This window comes from Hemicordylus capensis, chromosome 16 (genome assembly GCF_027244095.1).
Source record: "Hemicordylus capensis ecotype Gifberg chromosome 16, rHemCap1.1.pri, whole genome shotgun sequence".
NCBI lineage: Eukaryota > Metazoa > Chordata > Lepidosauria > Squamata > Cordylidae > Hemicordylus > Hemicordylus capensis.
In genome coordinates, this window is record NC_069672.1 from 1778129 (window position 1) to 1802718 (window position 24590).

Here is a 24590-nt window from a genome sequence, read left to right on the forward strand (position 1 = left end):
GCCTGGTGCCAGCAGCTGTGTTGGGGAGGGGGCGGCAGCAGGCAGCCCCCCCCCCAATAATTCTGTCGTCCTACTTTGAAAGGCCGGCTTACGCAGGCAGCAAAAGGAAGAAGGGGCTGTTGCACTCCAGGCTTGCAGGTCCTCTTGAATGACCAACCTTGTTGTTTTCTAATCTCCCTGCAATGGAAACTCTGAGCGCATTGCTTCCTCCCAGCATCCTGACTGCAGGGAGGAGTTGCTTTGTTTTGGAAAACACACACACACACACACACACACACGTGTGACCTCCCACCATCCTGTCTAGGCCAGGCTTCAGCACCTGCTCTGCTGCATGACAAGAACCTAAGGACAGCCCTGCTGGATCAGGCCTCCCAAGGAAGCCCATCTAGCCCAGCACCCTCTTTCCCCCAGTGGCCCACCAGATGCCTCTGGGAAGCCACCCAGGCGGGAGATGAGGGCAGGCCCCCTCTCCTGCTGGGGCCCCCCTGCAACTGGGATTCTCCAGCATCCTGCCTCTGAGGCTGGAGGCAGCTGATAACCATCGGGACTATGGGGCAAGAGGACTAGCACCCAACTCCCGTGCCTCATCCTGACTCTTGCTCGCCTTGTCTCCTCGCTAGTCTTCCCTCCTTCCTTCAATTTCTGTACCACACTTCCAAAAATGGCTCCAGGCGGTTTACACAGAGAAACTATAAATAAATGAAACGGCTTTCTGTCCCCAAAGGGCTCACAATCTCAAAAAGAAACACAAGACCCCAGCAACAGCCACGGGAGGGATGCTGTGCTGGGGGTGGAGAGGGCCAGTGACTCTCCCCCTGCTCAAGCAAGAGCATCACCCACTGTGTTAAAAAGGTGCCTCTTGGCCAAGTGAGCTGCAGGGGTTAATAGGGCTTATGTCCCTTCTGTTTCCTCCAAGGTCATCTGCTAAAGCTGCTCTAGCCATTTTGGAAGTATTTCTCCGCACCCTGGTTTGGGAAAGCACGTGCTGGGCTTGTGCATTCCCCACGCACTGCGTTCCAGGCCGTGCTCCCTCCGTTCGTGCAGCATGCATGCCGGCCAATGGGCTGGAGTGAACCCTGCACACCCAGATTGCAAGCCGCCTTTTGGTCCTGGTTCGCAATCGGAAGGAATAGTTCAGACCACGGTTTGTCAATCTGACGAGACATGCTGTGAATGAAACGAGGCCTGTTGAATTCAGCCCGGCACTCACTCACGAGTGTGTAAGCGCAGTGCAAGAGTAAGGGAGGAGAGCTGGCCTTGTAGCAAGCGTGAAGAGAGCTGGCCTTGTGGCAGCAGGCATGAATGGTCCCCTTTGCTAAGCAGGCTCCACCCTAGTTTGCATTTGAATGGGAGGCTGCAGGTGTAGCACTGGAAGATATTCCCCTTAGGACTAGATGGGGCCGCTCTGGGAAGAGCACCTGCATGTTTGCCTGCAGAAGATGCCTTGGCACCATCTCCAGATAGGCCTGGGAAAGACTCTGGCCTACAATCTTGAAGAAGCCGCTGCCAGTCCGGGTAGACAATACTGAGCTAGATGGACCAAGGGTCTGACTCGGTACAAAGCAGCTTCCTATATAATTTTTGTTCCCGTGCGTGCGTCTGCGTTGTCTCTCCCTCCAAGGCAGAATGCAAAGGTGGCTGGGGAGAGCTGGCTCCTTGCAGTCCAAGGAAAGCTCCTGCCATTTCGCTTTCTCCGTCCTCTAGTTCCAAGCTCCAAGCTCTAGTGCAGAATCAACAAGTGTACTCCCTACCCCCATTTGTCTTGTTTCTTTTCCCGGGCGGCCGTGTCACCTGCTTGAAAGTCTGTTGACAACGATGAAAAGGCCTTGTTGACTTGTGTGGAGTATCTCTGGGGCAGAGACCCTCCACTTTCCCCAGCCGTCTCCTCCCCCCTGCAGTGATGCAGGCTCTCCTTGCCTCTGTCCCTGGCTCTGCTCAAGCGTGGGTCTGGTCCCGCAGTTGGCAGCCGGGATGGGGCCAGGGGTGGTGGTGGGGAGGGGGGCTCCCTCCCTTCATCTCTTGCCGAAAGCGGGAGTTGAAGCCTCTCGAGGAAGAATGCAGGCTTCCTTTGATCAGAGACCATGCAAAAAAGCCAGGTGGAGGGGAGGGGTGGAGAAAAGAACCCCCCCCCCAGCCCTTAATATTCCATTGCGTTTAATGCACCTTTTACAAGCGGCTGCACTTCCTTTGAAGGATTTGTGGCTCGGTGAAGCTGTCTTGTCCAACTGTTTGAAGTGAGGACGGGGTGGAGCCAGAGGGGGGCTGCTTGCAAGCGCCTGCTTCTCCCTGCGGTCCCTCTTGGCTAGCAAGCATGACGTCTCCCCTTAGCTAAGCAGGGTCTGCCCTGGTTTGCATTTGACTGGGAGGCTTGATGTGTGAGCAGTACTGGAAGCTCTTCCCCTCAGGGGATGGAGAAGAGCATCTAGGTGCTCATTGTTGGGGGCCGTAGTCTGCAGGACAGGATAGAACTCCCTGGGTGAGGTTACATTCCTCCAGAGAGAACAGGTTCGTAGCCTGGGAGTTTTCTTGTAACCGGGTCTCACCCTGGTGCCTCTGTTGGAGGCTGTGGCCAGGAATGCTTTTTACCAGCAACATAGGAAGCTGCCGTACACTGAGTCAGACCACTGAAAACAGTGGTACAGCAGCTGGTAGCCTCCAGGTTGGACTACCGTAATGCACTCTATGTAGGGCTGCCCTTGTATGTAGTTTGAAAACTTGTTAGTTTGAATGGGGGTGTCCCAAAGAGACCACATTATGCCTGTTCTTAAAGAGTTGTACTGGCTGCCAATATAAGAACATCAGAACAGCCCTGCTGGATCTGGCCCAAGAGTCCAGCATCCTGTCTCACACAGTGGCCCACCAGATGCCGCTGGAAGCCTACAGGCAGGAGTTGAAAGGGGCCTGCCCTCTCTCCTGCTCTTACTCCCATGCAACTGGGACTCAGAGGCATCCTGCCTTTGAGGCTGGAGGTGGCCCACAGCCCTCCGACTAGTAGCCAATGATAGACCTCTCCTCCAGGAAGTGATCCAAACCCCTCTTCAAGCCATCCAGGTGGTTGGCTGTCACCACATCTTGTGGCAGAGAATGTTTCCAGGCAAATAACAAAGTGCTGAGGATTACTTTCAAAGCCCTGAATGGCTTAGGGCAGGGTTACCTGAGGTTTGCCTTTCTCTACAAAATCCCCACTGCTCATTGAGATCATCAGGAAGGGTCTGTCTTTGGGTGCCACCAGTTCATCTCCTTGACCTGGGATCGGGCCTTCTGGGTTGTTGCTCCTAGGTTGTGGAACATGCTCCCCCACCCCGATAAGAGAGGATTATCTTCCTTGGAGGTCTTCAGGAGAGCCTTAAAGACCCATCTTTTTTGCCTGGCTTTTAATAACCTCTGGTTTTAGTTTTAACCTGCTTTTAAATGGTGTTTGATTTTAATTGTTATGCATTTTTTATTTGAGGGTAAACTGCCCTGAGCCTCTTCGGGGAGGGCGGTGTATAAATTGAAAGAACAAATGACATCAATTCATGGAGCACCCACAGTGTGCAAGCCACTTCACACCCGGAGTTTCCAACTTTGGTTCTCCAGCTGTTGTTGGGACTACAGCTCCCATCAGCCTCAGCCACAGTGGCCTGTGGGTTGGGGTGGTGGGAATGGGAAGCCCAACATTATCTGTGGACCCCCAATTTGGACCACCCTGCTTTGCACATTGCAAGAAGGCGGTCCCTGCACTGAGGACCTCGCACTAAAATTGGACAGAGAAGAGACAACCCAAGGAAGGGGAGGAGGATGGAAGTGGGAGAAGGCACCATTCATTCTGACCTTCCTCCTTGACCGCTCTAGGCCCGCTTGCCCCAGAGAGCGGTCTGGCAGCCACACACACACACACCCACCCATAACGGCCCCGTGTTTGTGTCTTGCAGGTGTCACCATGAAGCTGATGGACGAGGTCGCTGGGATTGTTGCCGCTCGCCACTGCAAGACCAACATAGTCACGGCATCCGTGGATGCCATCAATTTCCACGAGAAGATTAAGAAAGGTAAAGAGCTGGCCCTGGGAGTCGGGGCCACGCTCCGTCTGCGCCACGTTGACTCTCTCGCTTGACTTGCTTGTGTGTCAATTTGCCCGTCCGCGGCTCAAAGGGCCAAGGCTGTTCTCGGCAGGGCTGTGTGTGCTTGCCCTGGGGCCTGGGCACCCTTGGAGTGGATGCCCTTCTGGGCCAGTTTGGTTTCTCCTGGCTGCTTTGCAGGCGCTTCTCTTGCCCTGAAATGCAGCAGGAAAAGGCAGAGGCTCTACAACACGGGTCCTCCGCTGTGGTTGGACGGCAGCGTCCATCGCCCCTGGCTACAACTCTCCCAAGGGGACCCCTGTTTAAGAACCCCTGGAATAAGGTGGCCCCAATACAGACCTCAGGGGCTGCCACTGGGACAGGATCCTAAGACTCATCTCAGAATGGGGAAGTGGCACTTATCCAACCAGTTGGGCAGGAAGTTCACGGACTCCTGGGGGACTCTTGGCAAAAATGTGCATCGTGTTATGTTGGGACCCTTCCAGTGGAATGAATGGAAGAACACTGCCCACCCCCGGGGGTGTGGTCCTGTGTCTGCTGCAGTTCCGCACCAAAGTGCAAAGCCATCTCGGCGGTCCTGGCCATGCCGGCCATCACGTTGTCTTCTGAGCATGCTGCTCTCCTTCTAAAAGCTGGGTGGGGTTAAGTGAGCTTTTCCAGGCTTTACGGGAGCCAATGTGGGTCAGAGCTGCTCACCCCCGAGTGGAGAGGAACGGTCTCCCAAGAAACTGACTTTTTTTCCAGCTCAGTGCACAGTTTCTGACTGCAGTGGAAAAATCCCATGCATGTCAGGAGCAGTTCAGTGAGGTCCTGAGTCTGGTGCTTTTAGAAACCCCTTTCTTTGTGCTCAAGCCGTCTGCTTTTTCCTGGCAATGTTTAGGCTAACCAGAGGCCTGTTACAAATTCCCCTGACCTAGTCTTGCAGCTGTACATCATTTTTAAAAAACCACTATCACACTCTCTTTCTCAGGAGAATAAGTAGCTATGGAGATGACCTCGAGGACATCTAGGCCAACCTCCTCTTTTTTCTTTTTTTCTTTTGCACTGAGGCAATATCTGGAAGACACAAGCCCATGTTGCCCATATCATGGCTGGCCTCAAGCCATGAGGGTAAAATGTTGGGATTATTTATTCCCAATATTTCCCATTTACATTTACATTTTACATCCCGCTCTTCCTCCAAGGAGCCCAGAGCGGAGTACTCCATACTTAAGTTTCTCCTGACAACAACCCTGCGAAGTAGGTTAGTCTGAGAGAGAAGTGACTGGCCCAGAGTCACCCAGCTAGTCTCATGGCTGAAGGGGGATTTGAACTCAGGTCTCCCCGGTCTTAGTCCGGCACTCTAACCACAACACCACGCTGGCTCATTAGCCCTGCTCGGCCAGAGCTCAGCTACGTGGCTCAGGTTTGTCTCCAGCTGTTTGCCTGCTGCTTAGAAAAGGAAGCACACGTTCAAGGGATCAAAGTTTCCAAGTCACCTGTAGATCAGAGTCCAGCAATGCCCAAAAGCAATGACCAGTCTTGGGAGGTCCCACCCTGAACGGGAAACGCGATGTGATGACAACCCTCAGCTCCAGGGTCCAGACTTTTATAGCCTCCCGCCCCGGGGCAGGAATCTTAATTTCTAAGGGGGAGGTCTTCAGTTGCTTGTTGCTTGCACTAGGCAATTGCAAATTGGGAACTACCCCCATCTGAATTTCGATGAGGTGAGCCGTGGGGAAAAGGCCTTCAGGAAAGAAGCCTGATCAGGGAGAGGCAGGTCGTTGGCCCAAGCATGAAAGGGCAGAGTTTGGGCAGCACTCTTGGTGCATCACATGAGGTTGGTTTCCGGGCCAAGAGCCTGAAGGCCTTGACTAGAGAGAGGGCCAATGCTCAGCTGCGGGGGAAAGAGCAGGCGGAGCTGCTGCTCTTAGACGGAGTCGGAGCGTGGCCAGCCCTCCAGGCTTTCAGGCAAGGAGACCTTTCCCAGCCTTGCCTTGGGCGGCTGGGGACGGTGGGAACTGTAGCCCCCACAACATCTGGAGACCCAAAGTGGAGAAGTCGCTGGGTGCCCCAGATCCCAGAGCTCTTCTGACGTTCCAACCCCTGCTTTAGGGGCAAAAAGACTATGTGTTGTGGTCATCAGTTGAGCATTTTGTTTGCTCCTGAAGAAGGTGAAACGCAACCGTCCCTTGGGGGTATGCTTGCTTCCTTTCTCTCTCTCCACAGAAGGGTCACTTTGAGGCTTTGCCTCTCTGACTTCTGGTTTCCTTGGTGGTGGTGCTACTGCTCTTCATTTTTTCCTGACTTGGATTGAGATGTGTGTCATAAATTCCACTGAATGCACACGCCCTTGAGCCTGGGGCCGTCTTCTGCGGGTCACCAGTGGTATTAGAAGAATCTCCTGTAGCGGCCTTGGGAAAGAGCCCAGCCAGAGAGCTGCTGCCAGTCAAGGTTGAGAAGGCTGGGCTAGATGGTAGACCACAGAGCTGTCCTGGGAGGAGGCCGGAGAGGAGGGGCCCATCACGTGCTCTGCATGCCAAAGGACCCGGACCGGACTCAGTTGAAGGCGGTGCTTGGGGTGAGCCATGACCCGGTGGGACCAGCCCCTGACTGGCCCCTAGTATCCAGCCATAATGCGAGTGCATCTGTCGTGCGGTTCGGTGACCGACGAAGCTCTTCTCCTTGCCATTCTTGCTTTGCAAAGAAAAGCAGCCACCCACACTTTCCTGAGAAGGTCCTACGCTCAATTTGAAGAGGAACATGGGAGGCTGCCCAATACCGAGTCAGGCCCTTGGTCCATCTAGTGCAGGATTGTCGACCCTGACTGGCAGCGGCTCTCCAAGGCTTCAGGGAGGAGCCTCTCCCAGCCTGGAGATGCTGCCCAGGAGTGAACCTGGGACCTTCTGCGTGCAAAGAAGATGCATGTGACAGCCCCATCCTGAAAGGACCTGCCCACACCCAAGTTGGACCCTTGGTCCATCTAGCTCAAGATTGCCTGCACTGACTGGCAGCGGATCTCCAAGATTTCAGGCTCAAAGGTCTCTCCCTGCCCTACTTGGAGATGTTGGCGATTCAACCGCCTTTGAGCAATGGTCCTACCCTGTGGCTTTCTGAAGGTCAGGTTGCATTTTAAGCCAGGCCATGTTTGACACACATTGGTGGGGGTGGGGGACGGATTAACCTTTTCAGACCCATCTTCTTTTGTTTTAAAGCATCCTGTTTTCATCCGCCCTGCCCAAAGAGGTTTCCTCTGACTGCTTCCCTGAGCTTTGCAGACAGCCTCTTCTGATTGTCCTGCTGCCTGAGCAGAGAGGGGCTGTTTCCCTGGCCCAGTGGTGCAAAGCGCCTGCCTTCCTTGGGGGCGGATTTGGGGAAGAAACCCCTCCTCTTGCTCCACCCACACACAGTAAGCCCTAATTGCGGCTTGTCTGTCCTTTTCCGGAGGCGAGTTGGTACCCGAAGTGACAGCTCACCAGCTGCAGTTCGCTGGGGTGGACGGCTTTCGCAGCAGCCGAGTTTAAAATTACATGCACCCTGAGACTTGCCTCCTTCCCTGTCAGGTTTTTCACTGTAATGAGTTCCTCTGTCTCGGGCACTTGGGTGGGCCGAGGGGTGGGGAGGAGCAGCCATCCAGCCGGGCAAACATCCAGCACGATCTTGCTTCCCACCTGCCTGGATTCTGAAGTAGAAGAGGAAGAATGTGAAAGATTCTCTCCTTGTGCAAGCCCAGTTTTCCCTCCTCTTTGGCAGCGTGAAGTGCTTCGTGCCGTGGGAGGATCAGGATGCCGAGAGAGTCCGTCCCTTCCTTGGCATTTTCTCCGGGCACCTTTCAGTTAATGGACCACCCAATGTACACCTTTACCTTCCTAACTTTTAGGGAGGAAAACCTACGAATCTAGCTTTTGAGGACTGGCGTAGTGTGGCAAAGACTTGGGCTGGGAAGGCCAGAGCTTAAAGCAGATGAGGCTGTAGCTCAGTGGTGGACAGCATCTGCTTTGCAGGCAGAAGGTCCCAGGTTCAGTCCCTGACAGCATCTCCCGGTAGGGCTGGGAAAGGTTCCTGCCTGCAGTCTTGGAGAGCTGCTGCCAGTCAGTGTAGACAGTCCTGAGCTAGAAAGATCAAGGGTCTGACTCAACAGGCAGCTGCATATGTTCATCAGGTGCATCGCTATCTCGTAGTGGCAGAGCATCCACTTGGCATGCAGAAGGACCCAGGCTCACTCCCTGGCAGCATCTCCAGGTATAGCTGGGAGAGACGCCTGCCTGAGTCTTTGGAGAGCTGCTGCCAGTCTGCGTAGACAATACTGAGCTCGAAGGTAGCTTCCTGTGCTCCCAAAGTCCCTCTCAGCCTCACTGGGTGGCCCTACTGCGTCCCACTGCTGGCCTTGATTTATTTATTTATTTATTTATTTATTGTTAGATTTATATACCACCTTCCATTAAAGCAATCCCAAGGCGGTTTACAGCAAAAAATTTAAACACAAGATGGGAAAAAGACACAATTAAAATATTAAGTGTGTGTGGGCGGGGGGGGGGGATTAAACAAATCTGAATGGAAATTTAGGCTTTCAGCCTCGCCTACCTTGCAGAGGGTGGATGAAAGTGGAAAACCCCCTCATGCTGGAAAATAGCCAGCCGTCTGGCCACCTGCATCAGTGAAGCAGTGGCTGCTAGTCTTGATGGCTGTAAGCCACCTCCAGGCTCAGAGGCAGGATGCCTCCGAATCCCAGATGCAGGGGGGAGAGAGGGCGTGCCGTCATGTCCTGGTCCAGTGGGCTTCCTAGAGGCACCTTGTGGGTCACTGTGAGAAACAGGAAGCTGGACTAGATGGGCTTTGGCCTGATCCAGCCGGGTTCTTCTTGTAGGAACATAGGAAGCTGCCCTGTACCAAGTCAGACCCATGGTCCTTCTAGGGAGCTTGGGACCTTCTGCATGCAAGCGGGCAGGTGCTCTTCCACTGAGCTACGGCCCCATCCCCTGAGGGGAACCTCTCACAGTCCTCACACATGTAGTCTCCCATTCAAATGCAGTCCAGGGTGGACCCTGCTTAGCAAAGGGGGCGATCCATGCTTGCTACCACAAGGCCGGCTCTCCTTATGTTCTTGTGAAGCATCACCTCTGGGTGATGAGGCAAGGGAAGTCCTTAAAAAGCCGGGTTTCCTCCTCTTTAGGCCACACGTCAGTGACAGGCTGAGCCAAGGGTTGTGAACGGATGGTTTGCAGGTGGGATTCACAGAGAGGCCTGGCATCCTGCTTCAGCTTCCTGCACTGCTCTCCGGCGTCAATTCCCACCCTTAGCTGCCGGTCATCCAGTGAGACGCATCACAGCTCTGTGAAGCTTCCGTAGCCGTTCGGATTTGGCCTGAACTGACCCGCCTTCCAGCTTGGGCCGATTCAAAGTGGATCGGGCCGATTCAGGTCCGTTGACGGTATTGCTTTGACCTGTCGTCGCCTCCCCTCTGCCACTCCCCCAACGCTACTGGTCAGACCGGGCAGGAGAGGAGCAGGTTTACTTTTGCTCCCAGAGAGCAGCAGCAGCTTGAGATTTAAACCTCTTTGAGAGTCTCAGGAGCACGGACGGCGGCCCCAGGGGTGCAGGGGAAACCTGGCCGGAAGCTGTTTAAAGTCTCCAGCCTCCTCGGCTCCCTCGCTGCACGAAACAAGATTAGCGGCCTGCAGCCCATCTCCTGCCTCCGGTCTGGTCCATCAGGCACCTGGTAAGATTGGGGGGCGGTGAAGGGAGTGGACGGGTCGAAGCGAAGCTTTAGCGACCTGAATGGGCTGGATCCGCTTCGATTCGGCCTGTGGTCCCATTTGGGCCAAATCCGAATCAGTTGGTTAACTACCCAGTAAGGGTTGGAGGGGCAGCGAGGGGGCCTGAAGCAAAGCGCCCCACCCACCCACCCTCCTGCTTGAAGCCCTGAATTGGATTGGGCACCCCCTGAAGTGCCCAAATGCCCCCCCCCCGATTCGAAGCGGGGCTGTTTCACATAGAGACATGGGCTGCTTCCCAGTCGGAGCAATGGGGCTGCTGTGGCCCATCATGGCCCCAGCCCCCTCTGGTTGGGATCTGCTCCTTTGCGATGGCCCTGCTCAGGGATCCCTCTGAACAGCCGGAATTGGGCGTTTGTGGGGTGGGGAATCTGGTGTGAGCTGCCTTTCTCCTTCGAACCCGATGCCAGAGAACCGAGGGTGGGGTGGGGTGGGGGGTTGACCTTCATTGCGGGGCGGGGGGGGGGGCTGAGCCGTGTTTGCTTTCCCGGCTTCGGGATCCGCTTCCCTTCCTTCTCATCACAAAAGAGGCTTGAAAATTACAGATAATCGTGTCACTTGAGCCGACAGAACCTGCTGTTTCTCTTCCAAATGTCAAAACTGATTAGGTGCTCTTATTCGGCTGCGGAGATGTGGGGAAGAAACCGTCTGGCTTTGCCATCCCTCCCCCAGCCTGGGTTTTAATTGATCGCCATGTGCTGGTCCTGCCGCTCTGTGTTGGTCCTCCCCGCGCCCCCCCCCCCCCAACAACAACCGCACTTTAAGTTGTGTCTGCGGTGAAGCCAGCACAGCTTCAAGCTGCTTCGCCTAGAAAGGGGGAAGAGGAGCACGAATCCCCGGCCCGGACTGAATAATTTAGAAACATGCACTCCATCTGCAGCCTGCCAGGCGGAGGCGGGAAGGGAGGCGAGGCGTAGCGGCGGAACAGGTGCTCCAGCGAGGAAAGGCCAGCGCCTGCCAAGATCTTGGCAGCGGGGCGCGTGTCGGGCTTGCGCAGCGGACGGGGCCGTGCAAAGCGGCCCTGCCTCGTGAGAGGCTTCGGGCCAGGGTCCCGGCGTACGTGCAGGGCCTGGAGGTGCGGACCGGGCTGGGGCGAGACCCTTTGCGAGGAGCAGGTTTTCCACTCCGCACACGGGTGGCTGGGTGTGGCGCGTCGCCGTGTCTCGCCTCTTCAGCTGGCCTGGTTTAGGCTGAGCGCAAGTGACGGTGGTGAGCCTCGTCTGGGCGGAGAGCGTGGCTTTCCTGTCGCTCCGGGGGCACGGCATCTGTTTTGCCTGTCGGAGGTCCCCGGTTCAGTCCCTGGCAACATCTCCAGGTCGGGCTGGGCGAGACTCCCGCTCGGAACCCTGACGAGCTGCTGCCGGTCAGTGTAGACAGCCCTGGGCTCGATGGGCCAAGGGTCTGACTTTGTGTATAGCAGCTCCCCACCCACGTCCCTGTGTCCTGCTCAGTTTGGGGAGCTGTGTGCCGTCCCGCCCTTTGCTCGCGTGAGAGTCGAAAGCTCGGTCGGAGGAGGAGGGAGGAAAGGCTGTGTGGGAGGCGGGCGGGGATTCCAAAGGCGTTTCCTCCTACCTTGGTCCTATCCTGGGGGAAAGTGCTGGGGCTGGGGCTGCCATCCGTCCACCCGGGCCTGTGTCCACCCCACATGGCCACCTCCCCCTCCTCTGACCTAGCTTTTGACACACGTGGCCAAACACTGAGAGTGCGTCCAGCTCCCCCAGTTGGGTCCTACCCAGTCATGAGAACAGCATGTACGTACGTGTGTGTGTGTGTACTTCTGAGGTTCACAGCTGGCTGGTATTGGGACGTCTGGGGAGGTTTTTAAAACTACACACCCTTGGGTCCCCAGAGGGCGTTGGACCACCATTCCCATCATTCCCTGGGGATGGTGGGAGTTGTGGTCCAACGTCCTCTGGGGACCCAAGGGTGACGAACGTAGGAAGCTGCCTTATACAGAGTCAGACGCTTGGTCTGTCTAGCTCAGTCTTGTCTACCAGATTGGCAGCGGCTTCTCCAAGGCAGGAGGCTCTCTCAGCCCTCTCTCGGAGATGCTGCCAGGGAGGGAACTTGGCTCCTCCTGCATGCACGTAGGCCGGTGGCCTTTCCAGAGCGGCCCCATACAGTGCTCACACATGTCGTCTCCCAGTCAAATGCAACCAGGGCGGACCCTGCTTAGCTAAGGGGACAAGTCACGCTTGCTCCCACAAGGCCAGCTCTCCTCCCTGAACAACAACCCCCCCCCCCCGGGCATGGAATGAGCTGCTCCTGGTGGTAGCCACTGGTTTTGATAGCTTTAGAAGGTTAGACAAAGGCGCAGAAGAGGGGGTGAGGTCTTGGCGGCTATCGGCAGCGCACCCGAGTGCCGCCGAATACCTCTTGCGACGGTGTCAATGAGAGTCGGTGGGCAGCTGCCCGCCTGGGTCCAGCCCAGAAGCCCCCCTCTGATGCTCTCTTGCGAGCCATTTCTGCATCTGCAAACTTCACGTCGGCGTGCTCCCGTTGCATCTGTTGGTGGCCTCTTGGAGCCAGCTCTGGATCCTCTTGCTAGTGCACTTAAAGAAATGAAGGGGGTGTCACATCAGAGCACTGCAGAAAAACCACGGCTTGGCTCACTTAATCAGACAAATGCGACGAAGCCGGGGGGGGGGGGAGGGCAGCGTCAGCAACGAGGCTGGAGTCGCTGCAAGCCGCAGTCTCTGAGAACTCCTTCGTCTGCTGACTGCCAGCGCTCTGGCTTCTTCCGCATCTTGCCCCAGCACGGGGCTGGAGCCCTTGCTCTGCACGTCCTGGCAGGGCCCAGGTTCAAGGCCTGGCTCCTCTAGGATTTAAAGTGAGCCTTGGGCAGCAAGGCTGGGACCTGGCGGAGCTGCGGTCCTTCTGGAGCAGTGATGGAGCCCTGGGCTAAGGTCGCTGCGGACCCCCAGAGCCCGGCAAGCCAGCAGCCTGGAATTCCTCAGCAGGACCCGAGTCGTGGGAGAGAGTTTCTCCAGCGCTCACAGTGCTTTTGTCTTGGAAGGTGCCCTAAAAGAGAGCTCAGGCGCTCTCGTCGGACGCTCTTAGACCCTTGGCCCAGTGAGCTCAGTACTGTCTCCCCTGACTGGCAGTGCCTCTGTGAGGGTCCAGGCAGGGGTCTCTCCCAGCCCCACCTGGAGATGCTGCCAGGGAGGGATGTTTGGACCTTCCGCATGCCAGGCAGGGATCCTGCCACGGAACTCTGTCCCTGTCCCCCAAAAGCAGGACATGAAGCTGCCATATACTGAGTCAGACCCTTGGTCCATCTAGCTCAGTATTGTCTACCCAGACTGGCAGCACCTTCTCCAAGGCTGCAGGCAGGAGTCTCTCTCTCAGCCCTATCTCGTTGGAGATGCCGCCAGGGAGGGAACTGGGAACCTCAGATGCTCTTCCCAGAGCGGCTCCATCCCCTGAGGGGGGGAATCTCTTCCAGTGCTCACACTTCTAGCCTCCCATCCAGATGCAAACCAGGGCAGACCCTGCTTAGCTAAGGGGACAAGTGATGCTGGCTACCAGCAGACCAGCTCTCTTCCAGGCTCAGGGGTCTCTCCCAGGCCTCCCTGTGGATGCTGCCAGGGAGTGAACCTGGGACCGTCTGCAAGGGAAGCCGAGGCTCTGCCACTCAGCTACGGCGCCACCCCCAAGCCTACAACACCCAGTATTCCCAGGCGGTCTCCCATCTAAGTACTAACCAGGCCTGGCCTTGCTTAGCTTACAGAATGGGACGTGTTGTTTTCTAGAAGTATTTTAAATGGTTTGAATTGTTTTTGAATTGTTTTTATATTGTTTTTAGCTCTGTTTTTCCCCCAGTGGTGTGTTTTTATGGCTTTTAAAAGCTGTTGTACACTGCCCAGAGCCTCTGGATGGGGCAGTTTATCAATGTAATAAATAATGACGATGGTGGTGGTGGTGGTGGTGATGTTCCAGGCAGTAGGGTCATCGTCAATCTCAGCCACAGTCAATCACCCCCGCTGTTGTTGGACCACCGCTCCCATCACCCCCTGCCGCAGCGGCCAGGGCCCCAGGAGTGAGACACGCCCGCCCCCCGCCCCGTGTCTCCTGTACCCCACGTGCCGTGCGCCCTCTAGGCTCCCTCCCTCCTCAGCGGCTCCTCCTCCTCCTGTCTTGCAGGCAGCGTGATCACCATTTCTGGCCGCATGACCTTCACCAGCAACAAGTCCATGGAGATCGAGGTGTTTGTGGATGCCGACCCCTTTGTGGACGAGTCGCAGGAGCGATACCGCGCGGTCAGTGCCTTCTTCACTTACGTCTCTCTGAGCAAGGAGGGCAGGCCACTCCCGGTCCCGCAGCTGGTGGTGAGTAAGCCCTGGCCGCTCTTTCCATCTGGGGGGGCTTCCAGGGTTCTGGTGGGTGTCGTCCCCCCCCCTCCCCTTCGGCATGCATTCCTAGGTGGCTCCAGAGGTTAAGAGGCGTCCTGGGAGAGGCTGCGCTGTGGGTGAGGAGTGTTATTTCAGCAGAGGCAAGATCCCTGCCTCCGACTTCCAGCTGCTTCTCAATGCCTGGTTTAAACAAAACATCCGTGGACGCCCTCCGGGGCTGTGTTTTCCCTCTCGGCTTCCAGGGCGGAAAAGGCCACGTGAATCGAGTCTCTTGCTTAGGAGAGATGGTGTGTCTTACGCAGTTCGGCTTTTTATGCAACGCCCCTGGGTTTTGTTTTTGCATTCGGTCCGGCAAAATCCTACCCTCTTAATTCAGCGGGGGGGGGAAGCAGCAGTTTAAATTAGGCTGAAGGCAGATGATGGCTTTGTTTTCTCTTTCCAGATTGCTGGAGGTGATTGGAAAGAGAGAGCGCTGCTGCTCGTGGTGTGCCCGCACTTCCGTTCTTCCACCTCTGGTCAAACAGGTTCGGTCGGTTGTGCTTAAAACCTGCCGTACCTGTTTGGCCAGAGCAAAGAGTGGAACAAAAGGGTGTGTGTGTGTGTGTGTGTGTGTGTTTTCTCTCTCTCGTGGAAAATAATATGCCTCTTAAACGGAGTCCATCTCTTTCAAAAAGACTCCTGTGTGCCTCTCGCCGCTGGTAACCCATTTCCCTGGCCAAGGAGACTTCCGCACCCGCTTGTGCCAAGCTGCCACAAACGCGCAACCGAGCAGCGTTTCTGGGGCCGAACTGGCGGGAACGGGGGCTAGCCCACCCCTCCCACCCACACATGTCCTCCCCTGCAAATGTCAGCCCCCCGAACCCCAGAGGGCTGCTTTCCATGGGAGGTGCTTCTGTGTTCAGAGCCCAGTGTGGGAGGGAGGGAGAACCAGTTCGCAATGGTTTGGTGATGGGTGTGTGTGCGGGGGGGGGGGGGAATCAGCAACTGCAGGCTTGAACCCCCCTCCTCCCTGCCATCGGTGAGTGTTGGGGCGGCCCTTTCGTGAGGCCAGTTGAGGGGGGCACCCCAGGCAGAAAATCACTGGGGCCCTAGCAGGGAGATGAGCCCCCCCGCCGGCAGCACCAAAGCCCAGCTTTGCCTCTCCTTATTCTCCTTGCAAAGCCTGAAGGAAGCACCAAGAGATAAGAGGAGTCTCCCCCCCCCCCGCACTTTTGAAGCTTTCAAGGGCTGACTTTCAGGGAGACGGCGGTGGGGGGGGCCGCGGGCAGCTCCAGGCACCACCACGCCTTGGCGGACCCAGCAAGTGTGAGTGCTCAATGTATGCAGGATTGGGACCCCCCCCCTTTCATCTTGGCAAGGCAGAGCTCTGCCCCCGAGGCTGCCTTGCGCGCGACCAATCCTGAACCGGGATTCTAAAGGTTGCCAGGCGGTCCGTCCTCTTCACCGTGTCAGCCTTTTAAATGCTAGACGTGGGCAAAGTCGGGATGACAGCAGGTCTCCTGGCTGCTCTGGCGGGGCCTCCCCCCCCACCACACCACCACCCCCCCACCCTCCCCACCCCCTTCCTGGCTGGGCCCGGCTCTTCCTACCTGTGCTTGTCAATTCTGCTTCCCCTTCCTGGTCTATTTTTAGCTGCCTTCACCCAGAGAGGGGGGGGCATTGTGGGAGCCTCCTTCCTCGATTAATACACGTTAGGCTTGGCTCGGTCCCTGGGCACTCCTCTGCGCCGGCATTTCACAGCGTTCAGTCAGCTTGGTTTGATTTTGCCATCAGAATGCTATTTATATCATTTGTCGGTCTTACACTTTTTTTTTTTTTAAACAAACCATTCGCTTCTCTTCCCTGGTATCAGCAGATCTATCTATGGCATGATGGAGTTCTTTCTCCTCTCTCTCTCCTTTTCTTCTCACCCCCCACCCCCCCCCCCCACACAAATGTGCTTCGAGCTCATGGATGGTTCCTTGACGCTTCCATCCAGTCGGCTTCCATCTCCCTCCCTTCCTCTTCCAAGGGGGTGGCAGCCTCAGCAGGACTCACACGTATTTTGTTTTTATTTATTCTCCTCTTGTGTGTCTCTTCCAAAACACTGCTTGCCACAACAAAAGAAATGAAAGCAATGAACTAAAACAGAGAACTATGCAGATCACTGGACATTTAAATCAGCGGGCCAGTGGGACGGCCCCTCTTGTCCCCTTTGCTGAGCAGGGTCTGCCCTGGTTTGGAGCCGGGCTTGGCTTAATGTACGCAGGGAGGGATACAGCTAGGAGGGTTCCTGAGAGGCGTCGGACCCAGGACCAGCAGCTTGGATTTGACCTGGAAGCAAAGCCATTGGCGTGATCCATTCAGACCTGTCAAAGAACGTGGGAGGGAAATTCTGCCAAAGCATTCGGAGACGTGCAGTTTTCTGTCCGGCTGCAGAGACCCCCACCCGAGTCGGAGACGGCTAGCCTGATGTTTCCTCTCTGCTAGGCAAGGTCTACTTTCCCCCCTGAATTTAAAATTGGTCCCATGCTCAGAAAAGAGGAAAGGAAAGGAGGCAGGTAGACCGTGGCATATAGGAACCGAGTCAGACCCTTGGTCCATCTAGTTCAGTCTTGTCTACCCAGGCTGGCAGCGGCTTCTCCAAGGTGGCGGGCAGGAATCTCTCTCAGCCCTATCTCGCAGATGCTGCCAGGGAGGGAACTTGGAGCCTTCTGCATGCAAGCCGGCAGGTGCTCTTCCCAGAGCGGCCCCATCTAATCCTAAGGGGGATATCTTACAGTGCTCGCACACACAGTCTCCCATTCAAATGCAAACCAGGGTGGGCCCTGCTTAGCAAAGGGGACCATTCAAGCTTGCTACCACCAGACCAGCTCTCCTCCTGAAGGCGCTGCCCATGGGCGTCCAATATCTGCTCCCATTCCTCCTGCTAAAGCCAGGAGTCGGGACCCCGGCCTCTGCTGGATCAGAAAATGCTACCTTTCCGTAGGCCACCTAGCCGGAGGGGGCTATTGACCTAAAAGTGAATGTGCTGCCTTAACACAGGGAGGGAGGGCTTTGCGAATGAGATCCTTTTTTGTTCTGGAGTGAGGGAAGAGGTCACGCACGGGAACCTTCTGAGCAGGGCCGTCCTTCTAAGACTGGGGGCTGCGCTTTGCTCTGCTACGCACAAAAGACTCCCAGCGGGGACCTGTTCCGTGGCCAGCCTCCGGCAGGCGGGCCCTTTGTCGCCGGGGCTGGCTCTCTGCCGCCTCTCGGAGCCTCTGCAGCTGTCTGGCCATTTCCATAGCAATGCTGGCACCTGCACCGCATTACCTTGGTGGGGGAGAAGCTGCGTTGAGCCTCTTCGCACACAAGAGAGCTCTTGACTCCTGCAGAGCGCTGGGCAAGCTCGGGAAATGTGTTCGAGAGAGCTAATTAGGCCGGGCGGCGGCGGCAGGGAAAGCTGGGTGGCCCACACCTCTGCTTCCCCTGCACAAGGCCCCGGGCTTATGCCCTGGTCGGGCTGGGAGAGACACCGGCCTGAAGCCTTGGAGAGGCCTAGCCAGGCAGCGGAGACAATCCGGAGCTAGAGGGACCAAATTATTATTATTATTATTATTTATTGTTTACACCGTCAGACAGGTGTTATTGACTGGTTTGTTTTATCCAGACATCGAGTCCTTCCCAAGGACCTGGGATGGCTGAATTTTATTGTCAGTTGTTATAGATCTCGTTGCAGAATATAGGCTGTTCCCAGTAAAGCTGCTTTTTGTAATTGGCTGATGGTGATTTCTGTGGCCCCTCTGGTGTTGAGGTGCTCTTCAAGGTCTTTTGGGACTGCACCCAGGGCGCCAATGACCACTGGGATTATTTGGGTCTTCTTCTGCCACAGCCTTTCAATTTCAATTGGTAGATCTTTGTATTTGGTGATTTGTTTCTATTTCTTTTTCTTCTATTCTGCTATCCCCTGGTATTGCTATGTCGATTATTTTGACTTGTTTTTCTTTCTTCTCAACTACAGTGATATCTGGTGTATTGTGTGGCATTATTATTATTATTTATTTATTTGTTTGTTTATTTATTTATTTATTTATTTATTTATTTATTCGATTTCTATACCGCCCTTCCAAAAATGGCTCAGGGTGGTTTACACGGAGAAATAACAAACAAATCAGATGGCTCCCTGTCCCCAAAGGGCTCACATTCTAAAAAGAAACATAAGACACACACCAGCAACAGTCACTGGAAGTACTGTGCTGGGGACGGATAGGGCCAGTTACTCTCCCCCTGCTAAATAAAGAGAATCACCACGGTAAAAGGTGCCTCTTTGCCCAGTTAGCAGGAGCCGTGGGATGCCCGGAAGTCCCCTGCATTCCGATGGCCATTGGGAACCCCTCCATTTCCGTGGGCTTTTCCTGTCCTGGTTTTAGGAGGAGGCTGTAGCTCAGTGGACAAGCATCTGTTTTGCATGCAGGAGGTCCCAGGTTGAATCCCTGGCAGCATCTCCAGGTAGGGCTGGGAAGGACCCCTGCCTGGAACCTGGGAGAAGCCGCTGCCAGTCAAGGTAGACAATGCTGAGCCAGGTGGACCAAAGGTCTGATCTTGTGGTCCCAAGCATGCCTTGTCCCCTGAGCTAAGCAGGGTCCGCCCTGGTTACATATGAATGGGAGACTAGGAGCGTGAGCACTGGAAGGTATTCCCCTTAGGAGATGGAGCCGCTCGGGGAAGAGTATCTGGGTCCCAAGTTCCCTCCCTGGCAGCATCTCCAAGAGAGGGCTGAGAGAGACTCCTGCCTGCAACCTTGGAGAAGCCGCTGCCAGTCTGTGAAGACAATACTGAGCGAGATGGACCGAGAGTCTGACTCAGTATATGGCAGCTTCCTATGGGTCTCTCTCCAGGTGCTGTTGGACTCCACCGCTCATCAGCTCGAGCCCCGGTGGCCTGTGGAATGATGGGAGTTGTGGTCTAGCACCATCTGGAGAGCCAAGACAGCAAGCCCTGCCTTAAGTGATTCCAGAGGAAAGAGTTTTGCTTGGCAAGGGAACGCCGTTTTCCAATACATCATTTGCTTTCCTGCATTGCAACACCATGTGACCCCCTCCCCCCTCCCTCCCGCTTCCTTATTTTGACTTTAAGCCTCTTTAAGGAAAAGTGAGTGTTCACGGGGATTCAGCGGCTGCACCGGGCTCGATGGAAACACGGCAACCTGCAGCTGTCTTGTGCGCTCTCTCTCTCGGCTGCTCCGGTTTCTTCCCTCTTTGCAATCCAGCGGCAGCTTCTCGGTTTATTGTGAGGTATCTGGAGCACACTTTGATGCTCTCCAAAGGGCTAAATATAATAACCGTTTGGCTTCTGAAGAGCTGGTTCGCCAGGCTGATCCATGCCCACCCATGGCCCACATTCTGCGCCCCCAGGCTTTGGTTCAAAGGGCACCGGCGCTAATCCCGCCGCACGACCGTGCATTGAAGCTGCCATTTGTGCTGCTTTAGATCAGTGTCAGTACAGCTTGGGGCTTTTTATTTTTACTATAAAGGAAGCTGTATTCAATGGAACGGTGAAAGGGGAGGACAGCTGGTCTCGTGGCAGCAAGCGTGAGTTCTTCCCTTTGCTAAGCAGGGCCTGCCTTAGTCGGCTCTTGGATGGGAGCCTGTGAGCACTGTGAGGTATTCCCCCGAGGGGATGGGGCCATCGCTCAGTGGAATTAGCCTCTGCTTGCATGCAGAAGGTCCCAGGTTCAACCCCTGGCCAGTAGAACCGGGACAGACTCCTGCCTGGAACCTTGGAGAGCTGCTGCCAGTCAGTGTAGGGCAAAGCTGAGCTAGATGGACCGAGGGTCTGACTCAGTAGAAGGCCGCTTCCTAGGTTCCTGGGAAAGAATGGCCGTTTGGGTGGACCAGCTGTGAGGCCTGCGGGATAGGCTGTCTCTCCTTCAGGTGAAAGGAGCCTGACCCCTGGGTCTCTGCAGCATGGAAGCGTCGGAGCAAAGCGTCTGGGAGCAGCAGGCGAGCAAGGAGCAAGTGGGGGCTCAGGAATGGTGGCCCTGGAGGCAGTGGTGGTGTGTCAGCCTTGGACTGTCAGGGACAGCAGCACTTCAGAATTGCCTTCTGGTCCGTTCCCAGGAAGCTCCGGCAGGCCTAGTGAGTGGAGCATGCCTCAAGTCGCCAGATGAATCCCGTTGAAAGGACCTGTGAGAGCCGCGGCAGCGGCATCGACAACCCCGGGGTCCGCTGACGTGCCCGAAGGGAGCTTCGAGCATTGGTGGCAGTTCTCTTCCTGCCTCTCCTTCAAGCCTCCGGATCACACCGAGGCAGGATCTTGCATCCCTGGCAGGTCTTGCCCTCCCGGCCCCCCTGCGGAGGGGTGCCCAGATGCTTGGAGTGGCCGGCTGCCAGAAGGAGTGTCTCTCTTGGGGGCCGCCGCTCTGGAAGGGTCAACCCCCTGCTCGCTGGGCTGGCTTCTAGGGGACGCCAAAGCAAACGCCGCCCGTCCCATTTGCCGCCCAGTCCTCTGGCAAAGCAGAGCTGCTCTCGATCATGCGAGAAGTGCCTGGCTTGGGCCGGATCCTGTCCTCCCCCCGCCCAGTGCCCAGCCCTCTCCTGCTATTCCTCTTGCCCTGTTCATTGCACACTCTGCTCTCTTCGTGGCCTGCCGTGCTCCCAGGCAACAGGAAAGCCTCGCTGAGCCATCATTGCTGAGAAGCAAGTTAAATGTTTGAGTCCCAGGATTTTAGAGTCCCAACCAGGGAGCCTTGGTGGGCCAAGGGACTGGACTCTGAGCTCTTCAGCAGGGTGCAGCGGCTGCTCTAGAGTGGTGGCTCCGAGGCTGATCTGTGAAGGCCCCCCGTTCAAATCCTGCCTCCACTGTTGGGTCTCCCTTGGACAAGCCTTCGCCACCTCCCTCTGATCTTGGAGAGAACTGTTTTGTCAAGTCCAAGCAGAAGTCGATGGCTACTAGTCCTGATGGCGATAGGCCGCCTCTGAGGCAAGAGGCCTCCAAACACCGGTTGCAGGAGAGGGGGCATGCCTTCATCTCCTGGCTGTGCGACTTCTCAGAGGCATCTGTGTGAAACAGGAGGCTGGACTAGAGAAGCTTCCTTGGGCCTGATCCAGCGGGGCCGTTCTCCGGTTCTTGCGTCTATCTAGTGCAAAAGGTTCTCAAACTTGGGCCCCCAGATGTTGCTGGACTACAACTTCCATCATCCCCTGCCACAGTGGCCTAAGGCAGGGATTCTCAGCGTTGGGCCCCTAGATGTTCTTGGACTTCAGCTCCCATAATCCCCAACCAAAGGCCCCTGGGCTGGGGATTCTGGGAGCTGAAGTCCAAGAACGTCTGGGGCCCCAACGTTGAGAACGTCCCTGGCCTAAGGGATGGGGAAGGGAGAGAAGGCTGCAGGCTGTTTCTCCACTGGCTGGAGACAAGCCAAATGTCCAGCTCGTGCTTTGGAAGATGGGCCGCCGTCTCTCTCCTTCTGACCTCACGATTTCTGTGGGCAGTATGCAGAATTCAGGCGCAGGCGACGGATGTGTCTCGAACCCTCCTTGCTTTGCTCGCAGCCAGCCCCCCCTCTCCTCTTCCGTTCTGGGAATAGCCAGGCAACCTTCGTTGCCTCCCCCAGGGCGGTGTTTTGCTGTCCCGGGTGCGGGATCTTCCTTCCCTGACAACAGATCGATACAGGCCCCCTGGAAGGTCGCTATCCATTACTGCCGCCGTCCTCCCCGGGGGGGGGGGACTCCGCCCGGCAGGCGGTTGCATAATCAGCCGGTCATGATCCGAGCGGGCTCCCTGCCTGTTCGGCAATTGGGCCCCCCCGAGCGGCCGGCTGGCCGGTCTGAATCTGTGCACGTGACCGATGGCTGGGCTGTGGCACGTTCCGGGTGCGAAACACGTCCCTGTGTTTGGGGTTGGGAAAACCACAGAACGTTCAGCGTATTGCCCTTGCCTGGGCTGCAGAGCCTCTGCGGGGGTGTCGGAATCGCCAGGCCGTGCAGAAGAGGGGGATTCCGGCAGTGTTCCCCCTGGAGCAGGGATTCCCGGGTGGCGTTGACTACAACTCCCATCATCCCCTGGGGGTGTTGACGACAGCTCGCATCAATTTCAGCTGAGGCTGATGGGAGTTGTGGTCAACAACATGTGGGAATCCCTGCTGCAGGGAACACTGCTTGGAACATAGGGAGCTGCCTTCTGTGGAGTCAGACCCTTGGTCCGTCGAGCTCAATATTGTCTACCCAGACTGGCAGCGGCTCTCCATGGTTCCAGGCAGGAGTCTCTGCTGGCTCTTTCTGGAGATGCCGCCAGGGAGGGGACTCGGAAGCTTCTGCAGGCAGGCATGTAGGTGCTCTTCCCCGAGCGGCCCCCTCCCCTACGGGGAAGACCTTCCAGGGCTCACACATGCAAACCATGGTAGACCTTGCTTAGCAAAGGGGACCATCCGTGCTCACAGCTGCAGGAGCAGCCCTCCTCCTCGCCACTAGAGTGTTGAGGAGAACCGAAAGGAGATGGGGCGAACTCAGCCTTGGATGCCTTGGAAGAATGGTTGCCAGGGGGCGGCAGCATTAGCCGGAGAGGGGGCATGCCTTCCTCCCCTGCTTGGGGGCTTCCCAGAGGCCTCGGCAGGGCTGTAAGATGAGAACACAGGAAGCTGCTTTGCACCGAGTCAGACCCTCGGTCCATCTAGGTCAGCGTTGTCTACCCTGACTGGCAGCAGCTTCTCCAAGGTTCTCCTATCTGGAGATGCTGCCAGGGAGTGAACCTGGGACTGGGTGGGCCCGTTTGAGCAAGACTGTTCTTAGGCAAGGGAAGGCAAGGGCCTTAAAGAGAGAGGTGGGGCCCCAGTGAATGGGGTTGGGGAACCCCTTCCTGGTGTCTCTGTCTCAACAGAAATCCTCACAACCTTGGGTTGCATCTGGGTTGTCTGTGGGCTGAGTCGGCCTGTGTGTGTGTGTGTGTGGATGCTGATGGCCTTAGCTCTCTGACGGGCCATGGGCAAGTTGCCATCTTTCCGCCTAACCCACCTCACAGGGCAGTTGTGGCGGGGGGGGGGCAGAATGAGAAGTCGTCCTTGGAGGATCGCAATGCAGAGGGGGTTACTCTGCATGGCTGGTCCCCAGCCTGGTCCCCCGGCTCTTCCCCGGCGGGGAGGCCTGGGTGGCCAAGGCCCGCTTCAGACGGGGAGACTTGCTTGCCGGCTCGCTCGCCCTGGGCTCTCCTCCGTCAGTGTCTGTCTGTCTTGCATCCACAGGTGGAGACGGAAGAAGAGCGGCGGCGCTTTGAGGAAGGGAAGGGCCGCTACCTCCAGACCAAAGCCAAGCGCCAGGCACAGCTGCAGCCGCTGACTCAGCAATGACGCCCGGCCCGCTTCCAGCCGAGCGCCGTGCTCTGCACACCTCCCGAAACATCTCCACTTGGGGCAAAGGGATGGCCGGCCCGGAGGCGGCCTTGGATGCCCCCCAACTCTTCAGAGGACTGGTCCCCCGTCACTGGTTAGGAGCCCCCGCTCCACCCACCCCGGCAGCTGGGAGGTCTCTTGGGCTTGGGGCAGAGCGTGGGGAGCGTTGCGCGCCCGAGGAGTCGTGGATTCCTCCCAGGGCCTCGGTAAGCGCTGCCTCCGTCTGTCCTCCACTTTGAAAAGCTTGTTGCCTTCACAACTTGGGCCCCTTGTGCTGCAAGTGTGGGCCTACAACTCCCAGCATCCCTGGCTCTTGGCCACACTGGCTGGGAATGGTGGGAGTTGTAGTCCCCAAGCCGCCGGCGGGCTGAAGTTCTGCAGCCCTGCAAGCCTAAACGAAGACCACGGGGGTCCTCGCGATGGCTGTTCCAATTTGGCTTGACCTCTCAGCATCTCCCCGCTCCGTACCCGAGTTCTCTGCAGAGCTGGAGGTGCCGTTCGTGCGGATCATCCAGGGCCCCGCCTGTCCGGGCCGTGCCGTTCTTTCATTCCCGTTCCATGCTGCCCGTGAGCACCAAAAGCTTCGTCATGCTAGCCCCACGCCGCCAGTGCTGCTTGGTCTTCTGTCAGGCGGGTCCCTCTTCGTTCCATTCCACCTTTCTTGAAATATAAATATAGATATGTCTAATTTATTTAAGGAATATTGTGAATAAAGGCCCGTGTTTGCCTTTGAATGGGACCCGAGTGTATGTCCATTCCTTTTTTCCACTTTCAGCAATGATTGGGCTAAGCCAAAGGGCTGGCGGAGCAGAGGCGCGTGCAGAGCTGGGAGCACATCTGGCCGGTGTGAGCCAACCCCAGAGCAGACCCTGGTGCTTCTTCGGCTGATCGCTCCTCCCGTGTGTTTCCTCCTCCTCCTCCTCCTCCTCCTCCTCCTCCTCCCTTAAGCCAGGATTTGAGCCTGAGCTGCTTAGGAAGGCAAATCCAAGCATCATGAGCAGAGCTCCTGTGTAAACAATACCCTGTCACCTTTTCTAGGGGGATTAGGGAGATCAGTGGCTGCACAAAATAGCAAGCC

General features: G+C 56.5%; 1 protein-coding gene across 2 annotated transcripts in view; it reads left to right on the top strand.

The window, feature by feature from the left end:
* ACOT7 (acyl-CoA thioesterase 7) overlaps positions 1-24251 on the top strand; it is a 72285-nt gene extending 48034 nt beyond the window's left edge. For both annotated transcript variants that reach the window (XM_053281302.1, XM_053281303.1), the window contains 3 exons: positions 3915-4031; positions 13958-14142; positions 23366-24251. In XM_053281302.1, the coding sequence (XP_053137277.1) occupies positions 3915-4031; positions 13958-14142; positions 23366-23470 (407 nt within the window). In that variant the 3' untranslated portion in view covers positions 23471-24251. The remainder of the gene's footprint in view (positions 1-3914; positions 4032-13957; positions 14143-23365) is intronic.
* Positions 24252-24590: the final 339 nt, after the last annotated feature.